Below are 19,518 nucleotides of genomic sequence, written 5' to 3' on the forward strand. Positions count from 1 at the left end.
TAATTTAGCATAATCATATGGGTTGTGTGGCATAATTATTATACATACAATTTTAACTTTTACAATAATTTTTTTTAATTGTCATTTTTTGTTCACATATATGTGATGACACTTGGGGGTTCAGTATAAATCATATAGACTTTGAAGTTATAACCATGTACGTGATTTATATGTATTTTCTCTATAAATAGCACGTTTTCACTGTCGCACTGCGCATGCGTGGGTAGCCTCGCCACACTTTGACGTGCAAGGCCCTGGTGCATGCATACAGTGTACAAGCGGGCATAGTCTTCAGTGTCTATATTCCTGCGCACTGCTCATGCGTGGGTAGCCGACAGGCGTGGTCTCGGCACTTGCGCACGGGTGGACACTGGTGACGGCCACAGCATGGTGCTCATCGGGAGGAGAGAGGGGGTAAGTGTGCCTGTTTGTGCACACATCTTAATGTAATTATTATCAATATGCGGTCCCTATAAAAATAAGGTGCACTTCATTACAAACAATCACCCCTGAGGAAGCCACATTGTGGCGATACACGTGGGGCATTCATACCCCTTCATCCCATTTTTTGGCTATTTTGTATCCATGTCACAACCATGCTTACGGTTTAACCCTTTCAGGACCGATGTTCATTTTGGCCATCAGGACCAGCCCCATTTTTTCAAATCTGACATGTGTCAATTTATGTGGTAATAACTCTGGAATGCTTTTGCCTAGCCAAGCGATTCGGAGATTGTTTTCTCGTGACATATTGTACTTTGTTAGTGGAAAAATTTGGTCAATAAATTCATTGCTTATTTGTGAAAAACACCAAGATTGAGAAAATTTGCAAAAATTATGATTTTTCTCATTTTAAATGTATCTGCTTGTAAAACAGATAGTAATACCACACAAAATAGTTACTATTTCACATATTCTATATGTCTACTTTATATTTGCATCGATTTTTGAACATTATTTTATTTTTCTAGGACGTTACAAGGCTTAGTACTTTACCAGCAATTTCTCACATTTTCAAGAAAATTTCAAAAGGCTATTTTTACAGGGACCAGTTCAGTTCTGAAGCGGCTTTGAGGGCCTTATGTACTAGATAGACCCCATAAATCACCCCATTTTAAAAACTGCACCCCTCAAAGTATTTAAAACAGCATTCAGAAAGTGTCTTAACCCTTTAGGCGCTTCACAGGAATTAAAGCAAAGTAGAGGGGAAATTGACAAATTTTATTTTTTTTGCTCAAATTCATTTGTAATACATTTTTTTTGTAACACAGAAGGCTTTACCAGAGAAACACAACTCAATATTAATTGCCCCGATTCTGTAGTTTTTAGCAATATCCCACATGTGGCCCCAGTGTGATAATGGACTGAAACACAGGCCTCAGAAGCAAAGGAGCACCTAGTGGATTTTGGGGCCTCCTTTTTTTAGAATATATTTTAGGCCCCATGTCAGGTTTGAAGAGGTCTTGTAATGACAAAACAGTGGAAATCCCCCTAAAGTGACACGGTTTTGGAAACTACACACCTCAAGGAATTTATCTAGGGGTACAGTTAGCATCTTGACCCCACAGGTCTTTTGCTATATTTATTGGAGTTTGTCTGTGAAAGTGAAAATCTACTTTTTTTCAGAAAAAATATAAAAAAAACATAATATTTGCAAGGAAGAAAGAATAAAAAGCACCCCAAAACATGTAAAGATACTTCTCCCGATTACGGGAATACCCCATATGTGGTACTAAACTGCTGTTTGGACCCACGGCAGAGCTCAGAAGGGAAGGAGCGCCATTTGGATTTTGAAGCGCAGATTTTGATGGATGGGTTTTCAGTGCCATGTCGCGTTTGCAACGCCCTGGAAGGAGCAAGACAGTGGAAACCCCCCAAAAGTGACTATTTTGAAGACTACACCCCTCAAGGAATTTTTCTAGGGGTATAGTTAGCATTTTGACCCCACAGTTTTTTTGCTGAATTTAGTGATATTAGGCTGCGAAAATTAAAAATCTACTTTTTTATGAAAAAACAAATAGAAATATTAAATTTTTACAATGAATAAAGGAGAAAAATCATCCCATAATTTCTAAAGCAATTTGTCCTGATTACAGCAATAGCCCATATGTGGTAATAAACTGCTGTTTGGACCCACGGCAGGACTCAGAGAAGAAACAGAAAAACTGAGTTATTACATTTTTTTTTTTTTATAGCCAGGTCTAAGGCCCTGGTGACACTTTTTTGCAGGCAGAAAAAAATTTGCATTAGATTTACTTAGGCCTCATGCACACGACCGTATTTTTTCCCACCCGTAAATACTGGCGTAAATACGGGTCCGGTGTCACACGTATTCCACCCGTTTTGCACCAGTATTTACGAACCCGTGCCCGTAAATATGGGTCCGGTGTCACCCGTATTCCACCTGTATTTACGGGCACGTTTTTGGCGGCAAAATAGCACTGCACAAATCGGCAGCCCCTTCTCTCTATCAGTGCAGGATAGAGAGAAGGGACAGCCTTTTCTGTAATAAAAGTTAAAGAAATTCATACTTACCCGGCCGTTGTCTTGGTGACGCGTCCCTCTCTTCACATCCAGCCCGACATCCCTGGATGACGCGGCAGTCCATGTGACCGCTGCAGCCTGTGATTGACCTGCGATTGGCTGCAGCGGTCACATGGCCTGAAACGTCATCCAGGACGTCGGGCCGGATGTCGAGAGGGACGCGTCACCAAGGCAACGGGCGGGAGACCGGACTGGAGGAAGCAGGAAGTTGTCGGTAAGTATGAAAGGCTTTTATTTTTTACAGGTTTATACTGATCGGTAGTCACTGTCCAGGGTGCTGAAAGAGTTACTGCCGATCAGTTAACTCTCTCAGCTCCCTGGACAGTGACTATTTACTGACGTCGCTTAGCAACGCTGCCGTAATGACGGGTGCACACATGTAGCCACCCGTCATTACGAGAGCTCCATAGACTTCTATGGACTGTCCGTGCCGTTATTACGGCCTGAAATAGGACATGTTCTATCTTTTTCAACGGCACGGGCACCTTCCCGTGAGAAAACGGGAAGGCACCCGTCGCCAATAGAAGTCTATGAGCCCGTTATTACGGGTCGTAATTACGACCCGTAATAACGGGAGTTTTTACGGTCGTGTGCATGAGGCCTTAAAGAATTATGGAGGCAGATTTTGAACTGCCTGAACAAATTTTTGTTACGTTTTTCCGCAGCGTTTTTACCCGCGGCCATTAAAGCTAATGCTAGGACCACGAGCCTAAACCACAGAAGAAAATACTCAGAAACAAGCTCCATGAGTTTTTTCTTACTACCATTAATTTCAACAGGAAGTCAGGGGGCGAAAACCGCAGCAAAAAAGGACATGCAACTTTTTTCGCGAGCGGACAAAAACCCGCAGAAAAAACAACGTCTCTGCCTCCCATTGAAAATAAACGGGGGTGATTTCGGCTGTTTTTTGCCGCTGATTCAGACGCAGTTTCGACATCAAAATCAGTGCAAAAAAACTCATTGTGAACTGACCCTAAAGCCATTAGAAAGAGGGGGACGGCCACATTCGACATCCCATAGCTATAGTCGCTTCGCATTGCGATCCCAAGGGGACTATGGCTGTCACGGCAACCTAGGGACCCAATGAAGGCCCCCAGGTCTGCCATCCTTTTGATCCTATTGAATTGAGCCCCACCAGGAGCAGGGCTTAATAGAAGCCGGTAAAAAAAACAAAAAAGCCTTAAATATAAAAATTTGTTAATGCCGTAACAGCTGTAACCACACGATGAACACCGTAAAAATACATTATACGGTACAATAAATGGCATTGTGAAAAACAACTTTTCACAAAAAACAAGCCCTCATACAAGGATAGAGAGAAAAAAAAAAGAAAAAGGTATGGCTTTTGGAAGGTGGAGAAAAAACGTAAATAAACAGAACGGCTGCGGGAGGATGGGGTTAAAATTAGGAAATCAATTTCGGTGTAGGTTAATATTTTGGTCAGTGTGGCTACGTGAACGCAATCTATCCTCATTTTGTCAATTAACCTTTCATTACACAATAAGTTGACCTTAATGACATGGCTTTCAAGGGTTTAAAGAAAGACACCCTTCTCCTATTGACAAGTGATAAAATCTGTTTCGCAGTATAAGAGTAAAGCGAAAACAGCTGTGTAAGTGTCAGGATGTTGACAGGGAAGATCAGCATTTTGCACGTTACATGCAGATACTTTGTGCAGTTGACAGGCAGCAATATAAGTTGTGATCTGCAGAAGCTGTAACATATGCAGTATCTGGCACCACACCATACTGAAAAATTCTTCGCAGATGGCATTTTAGTTATCCCTTTTAAAGCCGAAAACAGAAATTAGCAGTTTACCTACTCTACATTAAAATTTCACACACAAAAAACAAACACACATAGCCACGATACCTAAGGCCCCATGCACACGGACGGAATTTTGATCCACAATTACGGACCGTAATTGTAGATCAAAGTAAGGACCCATTCATTTCTATATTTACGGGAAAGTGTCCGGGCAGTAGAAAGGTTCTGCCCTATTTTTTTATTTTACAGATCGTGCTCCTATACCTTATAATAGGAGCACGGCCCGCAAATGCAGGTGACTGTCCGCGGCCGTGTGCAGGGGGCCTAATAGATCGTGTATTTGTATCTAAGTGTACTAAAACCCGTTTGCCACTCGGCCCATCCTGGAAAAGACAGGCACTTGCACAAATTCTAAACCTCAGACTATCACAGGATAGGTGATAATTGTCTGATTGTTGAGGGACCTACCGCGTTCAAGCAGTGTGGAAGAACAGGGGGTTTGGAACTCGCGTTCATATGATTAATGGTGAGGGATCACAGCAGTGGGGTCCCCAGCGATATGACAATTATCTATTCTGTGGATAGGTGATAAATGTTGATTCTCGGAATACGCCTTTAAGTACATTTTGGTCTTGGTGAAGGAGAATATTTATTTAATTTGAAATCTTTATGCCTTGGAAAACAAAAAAAAACACCTAAAATGTGTTGCCAGGCAACTTGGAAAATTATAAAATTAATGATTAGTGAGGGGCATTTACTTTTGATACAGTTTGTCAGTGACCCAGTTTAGAACATACAGTAAGTCAATTTGATGATTTCAAGATGAGAACGTAGCTCTGCTTCCTATTCACGTTTTGTGTGTTGGGACAGAAAATAAGTATGAAACAGCTGGTTCTTCTCTTATATTATCCAGTGAAAAAAATAACAAAAAATAAAAATTCGTGTGGAATTGCTTTTCTAACAATTTTAAAAAACAATTGGTTCATTTTTTGCCTCCTTGCATTCCAACAGGTATAACATTTCATTTTAGAGTTGACATAGCTGTATGAGGCTTTGTCTCGTTTAATTTATATTTTTAATATGGGCAAAAATATAATATTTTTTTGTTTAGTTTAATGTGACTAAGGTGCTTCCCTCTTATGTGGGACACTAGCTGCTACTGCGGACCCTGTGTGATACCTTGAGTATACAACTCTCTAATGTGCTGCTGATGTTGTCCAAATGCTTAAGAGGTGACACTTTAGGAACAAAATTCTGAATCTTTACTTAAGACCAAGTTCCAGTAAAGGCTGTGGGGCATTCTCTTTAGGATGGTACCCCTGAATCTGTCTGTCAGAGTACATCTAAATGTTTTATAAAGGAAAAACTAGGGATACGGCCTCTCTTGTTAAACCTAGATGCCCTACGTGCAAAGTGGCTTACCAAATGCCCATGATCGGCAATATCCTCTTGCTATAGTTGTATGAATTTTGTGGGACAAGATGGTCAATCTGTTGGGTTTCAAAATGAAACTTAAAAAAAATATATATATATATATATATAGATTTTTTTTTTTAGATTACATATTTATTTACCTAAATGTCTGTGTGGAAAATCTTACATGGGGTAAACAGCATGCCAAGTGAAATTATGTTTGAATGAAATATTAAAATGTACAAGACTTTAAATCGAAAAGAAACACAAAATATTGCAAAGGAGGGTAGGAAGAATATAGAAAACAAACAAGTAGGACGGAAGTTCCATGAAATAGTGGCTACACGTTTTTGTGATATGAACCTTCAAGTATATGGTTTAAGGTGGCAAATATTAGAACAGTTGGAAAATAGGAAAAATTAGGTAGAAAATAGGAGATCATCATTACAAAGAGCTATTTTGGATAACTAAACTTGAAACCAAAAATGTTAAATTAAGCCTGCCATTTCAGTCTTCTTGTGAGCGTATACACTATTTTTATACAATATAAAAGAGGTATATGTAATGAATATTAGTTGCGGCTAAACTCATGCTGAATTGTTGTGATTGTATAAAAATGAAAAGGAAAGTATGTAATACATTTTGGAAAGATTTTTCTATTATTTAAACCACTCAGCTGGTCTCACCTGCACGCATGAGTAATGGGACGCAGCGGGGTGGTATGAGAAGGAATGTTCAGCGTTCTCAGTCTTGACTGAACAAAGCAGGAAACAAGGAAAAGAATAAAAGGACATATCAGCGTCCACTTGAAATAGTTGCATCGTGAATATGTCTTGATATTATCTTGGCTCTATAAGAAGGTGATACACAGTGAAAACCTGCTACATTGCTTTGCTGGACTATATTCACAGGATATGCCATAAATTTCCGATACATGCGTGTCCCACCTCTGGGACCTGCACCTATATTTAGAAGGGGGCATCCTGATCAGCGTCGTACTTTCTGTAGCTGTTGATGGGGTCCGGCCTGTGAGTTACGAGCTTTCTGGAAGTAGCCGACTTTTGCCATTTCTGTAGCTCCCGTTTTCCAGAAATAGTGGAGCTTGCTGTGCTACGCTGTTTCCGTCACTCCCATTCACTTCTTTGTAACTAAGTGGCCGAAGTCCAGCGACAGAAGGAATGTGGTCAGAAGGCCCCATTCTAGAGATAGGTGCGGGTCTCAGAGGTGTATATGCCATAAATGTCCAAGAATGGAACACCCCTCTAAGTAGGCCGATTTGTTATTTGGTCTTCACGGACTAATCATATAACGGCTTTGTTAGAATTTATTTTATGTCATACATCAGATTTTGGTATTTTGAAAAAGAATAGATGAGAATTATTGTACGTGTGTATAAGTAGCTAGCATAAAACAGCCACAGATATGTAACAGAATACATGAGGTAAGCTGATCCTAGAAGAATTATTTTTTTTATCATTTTAATTATCTGACAGCTCAGAAATTGATAGTCGGGCAGCTGCAAAGTAATCTGGAACCATACAAATTTAGAAGCTGAAGACTGGAAAAAAGGTGCGAGACTACTCAAATAAAAATTATGTAAAAAACATGAAAACTACTGCCCTCTTCCTGAAGCTTTTCTATGAACACTTAAAAACACAATATTTAATAATCTGGCAACTATCAAGTCCTATCAATGCCAGGACAATTTTCACACTTTTGACAGATAAATAAAACCTGAATTAGAACATTTAAAAAAATATATATATATATCTATATTATATCCCTACCCCCATACTTTCCGAAAGACACCTAGCCCATTGTGAAGCCCAATTTACAATCGTGAACGCAGTAATGCAAATTTGCATCAAAGTGTAGCAATTTGTAAAATAAAAAAAGCATAAAAACTCATATTCTTTGGCTAAAATTATGACACAGGCAGAGCCTGAGATGCAAAAAACCTTTAAAAAATAAAAAGTTCAGGTTGGAACCAGTTCATACATGACACTTATGCCTATGTCTACTACGTGCACATATCTGTATGTATTCACCCGAACTAAATATACCAAAAAAATCTCCACGATCCAAATGCCGGTAAACAGAGTCAGTGTGTCAATAAATGTCCTGATAAGCTGCAGGGGGAGACTACAAGTGCCACTGCTCATCTTCTCGCACCCCTTAGTAGAAATAAAAAATATATGACAATCAGAGGGCACAAATAATGAAAACATTTAGAAAAGTTTCTGTATCAGCCCTTAGAGTTCCTGGTAGGCGGTACAGGGGGACAGATGACTGTAACCGGCTGTGATCTTTCCTCCGATCACTTGTCGCTTCCCTCCCTAACCGACACACCGTAAATAAAATGTTTCATGCTTTTAATCCCAACTTCAAAACGAGTACTGTGGCCCGAATATTGCACCTAGAATATTCAGCCACGTATCATTTGAAAGCTAAAATGCTGGGTTTTAAATCATACCAATGATCCCAATATCTAAACTAGTCCTCCTGTTCTTATTCAGCAAGCATTTAAAATCATGACATTTGACATGCATACAAACTAGGCAGTGAAAAGGTTAATGCTAGATGCAAAAATGTTTACTTTATTATTACTATTAAGTTCATGTATGGTTAGGTAAACATAAGTTGCAACATCCCATTGATAATCGGGGCATGTCCTTAACAGACCGTCTTTGCAAAAATGTAGCAGATTTGATCATGAACCTCTGCTGACCAGTCACAGCACAGACTATGCAGTCATTGCAAATATTTTATTTATTGTGGTTTGGAATATGAACCAAAGAACACTTATCCCAAGGTAAAATGGATCAGATGGTCTAATTTGCGGCTTGTGATGACTGAAGTACCTTATTTGACCTCCTCTTTCACAGACAGTTAATGAAACAAAAAGCAACAAAAAATGGGCCAAATCTGCGTATTCATTGGACTACAGAGCAGCAAGGGAATCTCTGGTTTCAGTCTAATGGATAAAACATCACACATGGCACATTTTGACTTCCACACTTAGACACATGGGAACATAAGAGCGCTAGAACTTGATCAAAAGTGATGTGGGAGCCTTATGTTTTCATTTCAGCACTCCCTGGCAGGGTTGTAGCACCACATAGAGGCTTTCTACGAGCACCGTTGTATATCCAGAAAATGAAACGGATAGCTCTGGATTACTGCAATTACAAAACTACATGTGGATTATGAGAAGTAACGTGTGAAGGCAATCATCTGAACCTGGATATTGTGCAACTAGTAATATACTTTTTTTTGTTGTTTTTTTTTTTTTTAAACTTTCATTGAAAATTTTTATATCAACCACAAGTAAACAAAGTAACAACTAGTGTATAAGAATAACAATATTAACAGAGAAAAGATACCAAATTAAACAAGAAAGGCATTAAAACAAAAAATTTGGCCTTGATACAGCACAAATCATTTCAATGGATTTTATGGGTGCAGTTCTTCAGTAAGTGGGAAACAAAGGTCTGACCTGCATAATGTTTACGTTTCACACACTTTAAACGGTGTTCTACAACATATGTAAAAAAACGCCATGTGTTTCAAGAATCTTTAATGGCTTTTTTACATCCATTTTTGGTGGTGGGTATTTTTGTGTTAGGCCCCATGTATACAACAGTAGCCTAAATCACGATCCGTGATTACGGGCACGGCTGGTATTTGCGGCTGGCATTTGCGGACCGTGCTCCCATTAAAACGTATGGGAGCACGGTCCGTAAAATGTCCTATTTTTTATGGAAGGTCTCTACGGCACGGACACCTTCCCGTAAATATGCAGGTAGGTGTCAGTCGGTCATAGAAATTAATGGGTCTGTAATTACGGACGAAATCTACGGTCGTGTGAATGGGGCCTTATAATGCAAAGCATTTATCCTGGATAATAAAGAAGTTCTATAAAGTAGCCTATGGAGAAATACGCCAGAAAGCGGCATTACCTAAAGTATGATGCTTTTTTATTAAACACCACCGACCTAAAAAAAAAAAAAAAAAAGTAAAAAAACAAAACGCTGTACGTAAAACTTTCATATTTCACTGTGGACTTTAAACGAACGTCTGGGCAGTTTTTTGTATGCAAAAAAAGGCCACTGAAAACGCGTCTAAACACGGTGTGTGAAATCGGCCTAGAAGAGTAACGCCCCTTTAATGTACATTTCATGCACCTTGTCATGATCCTATCCCCATGATGCAATTGTTGTCTGGTGGGATAGAAATTGTCTTGTCTTATTTTTTTTCTCTTTCCTCAATTTTTCTACTTTTATGCCTGAAAACATATGAATAGAGTGGCTCTCATTTGGCTCGTTACCTTCTGCTCTCCTTATGCTGCCTTACAGGCTTTTGAAATATTGTAAACTCCTCTTATAATTTTTTTTTTTTTTAAAAAGCCTATATTACACTGTAACAGGATATCTGCATTCATATTGCATTCTTAACATTAATTCCAATTATTTTGCTGTTGTGGGCTTACCCACAATATTTATATTGCTTATTTTACGCCATGTGGTTCTTTCAACATTAGGATGTTTTTTAATTTAAAAAAAAAAAAAAAAAGGGGTTTTCAAGTGAGAACAAATTGATAGTCTATCCTCAGGATAGGCCATCAATATCTGATAGGTGGTAGTCTGAATAACGGCACCCCCGTCAGTCAGCTATTTTGAAGGGGTTGCAGTGCTCATAGGAACGCCGCTTCCCCTTCATTCCGGTCACTGCTCCGTACTGTGAAACGCTGACAAACTTGTAGCGGCGGATCACAGAACCAGAGACTTTTCCCATTCAAGTGAATGGGAAAAGGCTGTAATACTGTGAAGTGCTATATATATATATATATACACACACACACAAGAATAACGCCGCAATCGATTTTTCGCTGAGATATTTAACTTTAAAGTTATGATCTTCATTATCGGTTACCGCCGGTGTTAGCATCACCCAAAATGTACAATAATGAAGATGATAACTTTAAAGTTAAATATCTCAAAATATATAAAGCTTGAGAAAGGTTCAGGTGTGAACCGAAACGTTGCTCATTCTTTCCACCTGGTTGTGAATCAACCAACATCTCCCCATTCTTGAAGTCCTGGTGCTGTTACTTGTCTTCTGTATATATATTATATTAGTGCTGTGAAAAAGTTTTTGCTCTCTTTACAACTTTTTTTTTGCACTTTTGTCACAATTAAATGTTTCAGATCAAGCTACTTTTAATATTAGACAAAGATAACCCAAGTAAACACAAAGTGTTGTTTTTAAATGATTATTCTATTTATTGAAGGAAAAATTATGTTCAGCACTACCTAGCCCTATGTTAAAAAGTAATTGCTCCATTAGCTACTAAATCAAAAATGGAACCAAATTCAATTGACAATTGGGTTCAATTTTACTAGGTACAACCAGGCATGATTACTTTTCAGCTTTTCAGCTGTGTACCCGCTATTTAAATCCTCTGGTCACACTCTTCCAGCACCCCCTGACGAAGCCAGGTGCGAAACGCGCGTTGGGGTGTTCGGACAGTGTTGTGGCAGTGGAATGGCTCATGGTGGGTTTTTGGTATGCGTATTCTGAGGTCTCAGTGATTTTCCCATGATTGTTGGCATACATTTTTTGTGGTCATACTCTAGGCATTTTCTGTGGTAGATTGGTATAAGTACATTTATACTCATGGTATATTCTATGATATAGTATGCATAGTACCACCATTGTTTGCCCTGCCTTATATTCAACACTGTCTATTTATTTGTACTGCTCGTACATTGTTTTTATGGGGGTTAATTTTTAAAGTGTCTTGATCAACTGTGTTGTTTGTCTTCAATAAAGTCATTTTGTATTTTTCTAAGATACGTTTGATTTGGTCTCATTGTAGCATGTAGGGATAACTTTTTGGTGTTTCTATGCATGGGGTCCCATATGTGCAACTATACTTCTTGATATATGACCTTGAATATATAGGCATTCTTTTTTTGGTTTAATGATTACTGCCAGACCTGTAGAATTTAAACATCACTGAAATAGAACCTTGTCTGCCAATGTGGCGCAGGCTAGGTCTCAAAAAGCAGCACATGATGCCCGTTCTAAAGAGATTCAGAAACAGATGCCAAGCAGTCATTGATATTTACTTGTCTGGAAAAGGTTATAAAGCAATTGCTAAGGCTCTGTGACTTATCCGCAAATTGAAAAAACTTGGGACGGTGGTGAACCGTCACAAAATTTTGCCAAATGCCCATGGACTGTTTATCCAGGAGGAAACAAAAGAACCCAGACTTTTTGGAAAACATGGGTCTTGTTATATTTGGCATAAAGCCAAAACCGCATTTTGGAGGTAGTGTGATGCTTTGTCCTGATGGAACCATAATCTCTGCTCTCCTAAAGGAGAATGTCCGTCCATCAGTTTGTGACCTAAGCATTTGACTGCAGATATTACTACCAAGGGTGGCACAACCAGATATTAGGTTTCGAGGGGCAACTATTTTTTCACATGGGTGACATATTTAGAATAATTTTTTATCCTCCTAAAATGAAATGATCGTTTAAAAGCTGCATTTTGGGTTTACTCGTGTTAGCTTTATATTATATTAAAATTAGTTGGATGATCTGAAACATGTAAATGTACCAAATTAGCAAAAATAGAAGAGACCCGGTGAGGGGCAAATATTTTTTACCGCACTGTATATATATCTCACAAAAAATACTACTGCACAGGGAAGATCTTTAAAGATTGTTCCCCTTTAATAGGTTGAGCTGCAGAAGAGCTCTATGCCTGGGAAAATGAAATTGAATTCTTAGGCAGCACTGAATATTTTATGAGCAAATTTGAAAGAAGCTTACCCTGTATTGATGGAAATGATTTCTATCAGTGGGTTCTTCCTAATCTTTGGTAAATCCAATCGAGCTCCCCCCAACCGTTTTCCATTATCCTTTTTCTGACCCAGCAGTCGCACCGAGTGACCTTCAAATGAAGCACATAAATACACAAACACAAGTCACGCTACTTCAGTATAATTCATCTCTCTGCCAGAAATATTAATGGCAGCATTTAAATATTTAAAATAGACATTAACAGTGAAGAAAACACATAGGGACGTCATGCAATAATGGTGAAAACCACAGGGAGAATTTATAATAGTGACACAAGTAATGAGGCTTGAAACTAGATTTTTACATGCAGAGTTTTGGGTGTCTCTACTATAGACCTGTTACAATACCGAGACACACACACTACCCTGTAGTGGTAAACACGTAAGGGCCTGTTCACATCACCGCTCGCTTTCTGTTCTGGGGTTCCGTTGGAGGTTTCCGTCGGGTGAACCCCGCAACGGAAAGTGAAAGTGAAACCACAGCTTCCGTTTCAGTCACCATTGCTCTCAATGGTGATGGAAACATTGCTAATGGTTTCCGTTCGTCACCATTCCGTCAGGTTTGCGGTTTTCCGACGGAATCAATAGCGCAGTCGACTCCGCTATTGATTCCATCGTTAAAAAGGAAACCTGCCGGAATGGTGACAAACGGAAACCATTAGCAATGTTTCCGTCACCATTGATATCAATGGTGACGGAAACGGAAGCTCTGGTTTCACTTTCACTTTCCATTGCGGGGTTCACCCGACGGAAACCTCCGACGGAACCCCGGAACAGAAAGCGAACGCTGATGTGAACAGGCCCTAATTCTGAGGCAGATTTTGCGGCGGGACCCACCAAGCAAAAACTACCAGGTGAACATAGCCTAAAATGTCAGGCAAAATCAGGGCTGTTCCATAGCAACAATCCAGGAATGCATTAGGTTACCATTACAAATGTGCATAGTGTTGTGTATTCTGAGGTGGTCACTGAAGCGCCTCCTCTTTTACTTCTTTGCTGTAAATGATCTAAGGCTATTGCTAATCATCTATCTCTCCCTGCTATGGACTAGAGTTTGCACACTGCCTGTGACATGTCTGGTCAGGGCTTATACCTGCATCTATGACTTCCCAGCACCTTGCGCACAATTTGGAATGATCTGTATGACTAGCTTCTGATAGATGTGATCTGGCCACACCTCCCTATGTGATGCCTGGATAAGGCATCCTGGGATATGTAGTCACTAGAGATACTGCCTGCACGCAGTGAATTGATTTGTACAATCAAGATGGAGGATATCGGTTGGATAATTTTATTCTAAAAAGAAAATTGGAGGTGGCTTATAGGTGGCGAGGGAGTAAAAGTTACAATGTTAACTACGTTAAGGGCCGATAGGTCTGCTAGATTTTGTTATTAAGTTCCTATAAGTGGAATAGGAATCAGGGCAGGTACAACGAGGAGAATAATATGTTGTAGTATAGGGACACCAAGACTGGTTTCAACAAATTTTATGTTTGTTTTTTTTAACCCAGGCAAAACAAGTGTTGTATATCGTATGCAGAAATATAGATTATAGAGAACAACGAATACATCGGGGGGAACTGCAGCTGATGCACGTATTTAGTCCCTGGTGTGTGGCACGCTATTACGGGAAATTCTGTGTAAAGGGTAAAATTGTATGGACAATGCTATATAGATATTACTGTACTTGCACTATATTTGGGCTAAACGACCATATAAGCAATACAGTGTGGAATGCTTCTAAAGTCATACCACTGTGTAAGAACTAGATGTAGCCTTGACCAAGGGACTATCTGCCCTGAGCATTACTATTTGGAGCCATTCAGACAATAGTGACACTAGGCATGGCCTCTCAGAGAACACAGTGCTATCTTTAGAGAAGAACCATGGTTGGTTCAAGAGATGTGGCCAGAGGCTTCTTTCTAAAGAAGCAACAAGAAATAACGCTGTGGCACAAGGATCCAAGATTGACGTTCCTGTATTCATGACTAACGCTCAAATGGGAATTAGCTGGCCACTCCTCCTATAAAGTCCACAAATGTAAAATCTATCATCTTTTAAACACATCATCATTCACATATCTGCAACCATTGAGCAGCTCTTTTGCAGAGTTTGGTCCCTCTACAACATCAGAGTCTTATTTAAATTAAACAGGACCTGTCTGCTCTCTTATGTGTACAGAGATAGGACACAGTGACAAGGCGAATGGGAACACCCAGATGTCCATTTATTTATGCATTTCCAGGAAGAACAACACAGGAATAGCACAAAGCAGAGTTTAAAGAAAAGGTTCCCCAACATGGGTATGGCGAATACAACAATTTATTTAGACATGTCAAGAGAGCGGACTCTTTGGAACGACTTTTCCGAGAGACTTTTCCAAGTAATGCTTTGGCATGGTTATGAGCAGCCTTAGAGACAGCATAAGAAATACTTAATCTTTTAATATTGGCTATAAGGTTAGAAACAATTTTAGATGTTTTAGAGTGAAGGCCACTCTAAGGCACTCCGGACAAAAGCAGAATTCTAAAGGCCCTTTTGCACATATGATCAGTTCCTACGAACACTCGTTTTGGATAACTGCCCTGTAAAAACAGGGTAGCGATCAGCCAACAAATGAGCAAGTGCTCGTTTATTGACGGAGTGCATAAAATGATCATTTGTTGACATATGTTGGCGCTATATAAATAAAGATTATTATTATCTCCCTGTGTAAGCAGATTTGCTGCTGACCATAAGCAAACTAAATTGGGATGAACGATCGTTTTAACCCCATGCTCCCTATCATTGCTCCATGTAAAAGGAACAAATAAGCGACAAATCGACATTCTGTTATTTATTGGCGCCCAATACTCGGCAGAAAATCTGTGTCTTTAAATCTTCGTTTTTACTGTGTTGCATTCTAACACCACCATAGACGCTTAAGTGAAAGAATGTAACATACTGTAATGCATTTTCCCATAATCCAAAATTGGGATAAACAAAGCCATAATAAGTTCAGTCAGCAACAGCTGAACAATAAGGTGCGTTTATTCGTACTAATGGGCATTATGTGCCCACCTTTATAATAAAACACTTGAATTCACATGCTAAATTGCACGAAATGGCTATTTCTAACACCCTGCAGGACCATTTATCCCCAATCCAAAACATTTACCACAGTGACATGCAGCCATCTATCATGACCTTGCTTCGCTAATTACCTTAATAAGTCATTAAGTGATTTAGAGAATAAATGGGCTATTTATGTTCTGATGTGACTGGCAAAACACTGAGTCAAACAGCAGTGAGCTCACAGATACACAGGGAAGTTAATGAAGAGGTGAGAGGCAACGGTTTGATGGCATAATAGGTAAAGCCATTATATACACATGATGTCATATGCTTAATAATGGCTAGGCAGAAGCAGAAAATTATGTTCCTAAGAAAAAAACAATGATCCCATTATCTACGCAGTCATTCACTTATTCATCTGGGCCTTGTACTGGCCATGCATGTAATGATCAATAGGCACTAATTACATAGGAGATTAGCAGACCAATAGAAATGATTACTTTCACATAATCTATCATTTAATCCATTAAATACATTTAAAGAAAAGCACAATGTGTTTATAGATTTAAAAGCATTTGGAAACTACATACATGCATTCAACACATACAGCAAAATATAATATAACCTACTGGAAAGTTAAAACTTATAAGATTATCACTGTTTCCAATACAAAAATGGTTAAACTCCAGAGTTTCCCATTGAAATTATTCATTAGAGCGTTCTCCAGAATCATTAAAGGGGTTTTCCCACTAATAAAAACAGTTCATTCATTCGATCCTGACAAATCATCACAGTCTGCCATTTATTTTAGAAAATGCCTCTATCAAAAGTTACTTCCTTACCAGTGCCCCACGTCAGAATCTTATTTAGGAAGCCCGTTGTTGCCAGTGATCACGTCTATCAGTGGCACTTTCAATATGTGGCCACACTTGTGCAGAGCTCAGTCTCCTTCTGTGTCCTTGCATAGCGGTGTGCTGAGTATCTGTTCTGCGTAGAGCACTTCATGGTTTTGGTACTAGTACAGTCACATTACTGCCAGCACAACACTCAGTGGCGCATTGTGGAAGAGTGCTGGGACACCGGTTGACTCATACAGCGCACCCACAACTTCAGGAGGAAGCCCGCACGTGAGTCGATCGCATGGGAATACAAACGTGCAAAGTACAGATGTGTCCTCTCTTACTTTCTCTCTAAAGCCGACATACCTCCAGATGTATGGTGCGAGATGTTAAACCATATCTCAACAGGGCTGTCCAAAGCTTCCTAATGTCAGAGTCCCCAGCTTGAGCATTGAAAGCGCTTTGCCCCCGAACTTTGGCCCTGGCGAAGCTCCTGACATCACTGTTCATATATTGACTGCGCCGTCCGAGGCTTCTACAGGGCTGAAATCCCCAAGAAGAACGTCGCAGACACTCTGGCCGGGGACTCCGGCATCGTAAAGCTTTTGACATCGCTGTACATACATGGGCAGTGATATCAAAGGCTTCCCCAAGGCCAGACTCTGATATTGTAGCTCCTGACATGACTGTCCATATATAGAGTAGAACCCTAAGACTGGGTTCACACGAGCATGTTACGTCCGTAAAGGACAGAACGTATTTTGGCCGCAAGTCCCGGATCGAACAAACTGCAGGGAACCAGGCTCCTAGCATCATAGTTATGTATGACGCTAGGAGTCCCTGCCTCTCCGTGGAACTACTGTCCCGTACTGAAAACATGATTACAGTATTGGCAGTTGTCCTGCAGCGAGGCAGGGACTCCTAGCGTCGTACATAACTATGATGCTAGGAGCCCGGCTGCCTGCAGTGTGTTCGGTCCGGGACTTGCGGCCGAAATACGTTACATCCTTTACGGACGTAACATGCTCGTGTGAACCCAGCCTAATTGTGCAGCATCACATACAAAGTCCTGACGCTGCCCAACGTCAGTACCTTACATGCTTGTTTTGAGAGAATGAGAGTTTCCGGTGAACTTGAGGGGCAGAAAGTACATTTTTTTCTTTAATCCATTTGATTGCTCGATCGGGGGAAGGGGGGGGTATACTGATTGAGGGGGGGTTATGGGGCCTGGCCTCTAACTTACAGCCCACAAAGTAAAGTTAGATTTCTTCTAGTCCCTGCCCCTTTCTGCTAAGCGCCACCCACTTTCTTCAAAAGTATCGTGAATGGCGTAAACCGCCCAATAGGCAATTTTCCGCGCTAATGAGGCTTTTGCGATTCTTCGAGAGAAAACTGCCTTAGAAAGTTTAATAAATTCCCTGCTTTAGCATGTGGCCAACTAGCATTAGTCTTTTATTTTGATCTTATTGATCTGCCTCCTTATTCAGCAATCTCTCTACATGATTAAACATTTTTTTTTTACAGGCCTAGGTTTTGGCCTACTTACATTTCATTGTAAGCAGTTAATTACTTTTTCAATAACCCTTTTACTCTTTCGCAACTTTTGAAAAGGTTTATAAAATAAAAGTTAAAAAAAATAAATAATTCCCCGCTATAAGTATCAATAATTAATAATGCCACGCTAAACATTTCTCTACCCAAACCTTTAACAAAAGGCACATCAAAAATCAAAAAAAGACTAGAAGAATAAGGCCTGATTGTCAAGTAGAGTGTGGATAATGGGGTAGATTTACTAAGCGATATGCGCCAGCATTTTGACACATTACGTTAAGAAATATTTTTTAAAAAAAAGGAGTACATGCCATGCACTGAATTTTTTATGTATTTAAAACACGTTTTGTACTTCTCGTTTCAGAGGGGAAAAAAAGGCTAGAAAAGTGGGAGTGGCAGTGTAATCAAATGCACCAAACGTATTAACTGCATGCATCATTCTTTTGCCGCAAAATACTGGAGTCACATACGCCAGTCAAAAACTGGGATAAAAAAAAAAAAAGAGTTGCTGATGACTATAAAGCAATACGGAACCGTATGTGCGGTCAGTATTTGCGGATACGGTCGTGTGCATGAGGCCTTAGACGACATAAAACATCCTCCCGGGATGATTCTTAGTTGCCTTATATTTTTTTAGAAGCGTTTTTGTCTCATATTCCTAGTAGTGCAGCTTTTATGATAAATCTCTTTGCAGATTACACCATATATGGTTGAGTGGACACACAAAGCTTTTATTACATGTTAGATTTATAGATGACCGGTTGACTCCCTGATACCACATTATGGACTCAAAGAATCATAAAGTTGTGTCAAGCAAGGCAGATCTAAAAAGGTAGCTTTGCTTTGTACTCTTTTGGACACATCATGAATTACCAACTTCATGGGAGGATATTGAAGTTCATCACAAGTTCAAGGAGGTTACAATTGAGCATATAACCAAACAATGAACCTAGATTCATAAGCATTTCTGAAAACCAAAGACTATGTACACCTTTGAAATAGTTTTTTGTTTGCTTGCTTTTAATAAAAGTGTATCAGTGTGTTTGGTGCCACTTTCTAAATACATTTTATTAAAAATACTTTTTACTTTTTTTTTTTTTAGATACAGCGGTTTTGTGTCCTGTATAAAAAGCAGCTGTATCCTACACTAAAACCTGTATCCATCAGGTCAGCAGCACTGACGGGTTCAGCATGTCTGACACGCAGGATCGAGTGGTTACCTTTCACATCTAAGTTCATAACTTAGATGTGATAGATTACAGGTGGATCCTGTGCGTCAGAGACAGGATGGACTCGCTGTCACCGAGCTCGTCAGTCCCGCTGACCGGACGGTACGGGTTTTAGTGCAAGACACAGCTGCTCTGTATACTGGACACAAAGCAACTGTATCTCAAAAATTTAAAATAATTTTTAATAAAAAGTATTTAGAAAAGTAGCACTGGACGTACAAGCCGGAAGCAATTCACTCCAGCCACTGAATA

The 19,518-nt window shown here is 39.6% G+C and overlaps 1 protein-coding gene across 2 annotated transcripts in view; it reads right to left on the reverse strand.

Annotated features, from left to right (window-relative positions):
- The window catches only part of CDKAL1 (CDKAL1 threonylcarbamoyladenosine tRNA methylthiotransferase), an 845,495-nt gene that overhangs the window by 570,784 nt on the left and 255,193 nt on the right, over positions 1–19,518 (reverse strand). For both annotated transcript variants that reach the window (XM_075826579.1, XM_075826580.1), the window contains exon 8: positions 12,565–12,685. In XM_075826579.1, coding sequence (XP_075682694.1) covers positions 12,565–12,685 — 121 coding nt within the window. The remainder of the gene's footprint in view (positions 1–12,564; positions 12,686–19,518) is intronic.

The sequence above is a fragment of the Rhinoderma darwinii genome, chromosome 5, assembly GCF_050947455.1.
Source record: "Rhinoderma darwinii isolate aRhiDar2 chromosome 5, aRhiDar2.hap1, whole genome shotgun sequence".
Taxonomy (NCBI): Eukaryota; Metazoa; Chordata; class Amphibia; order Anura; family Rhinodermatidae; genus Rhinoderma; species Rhinoderma darwinii.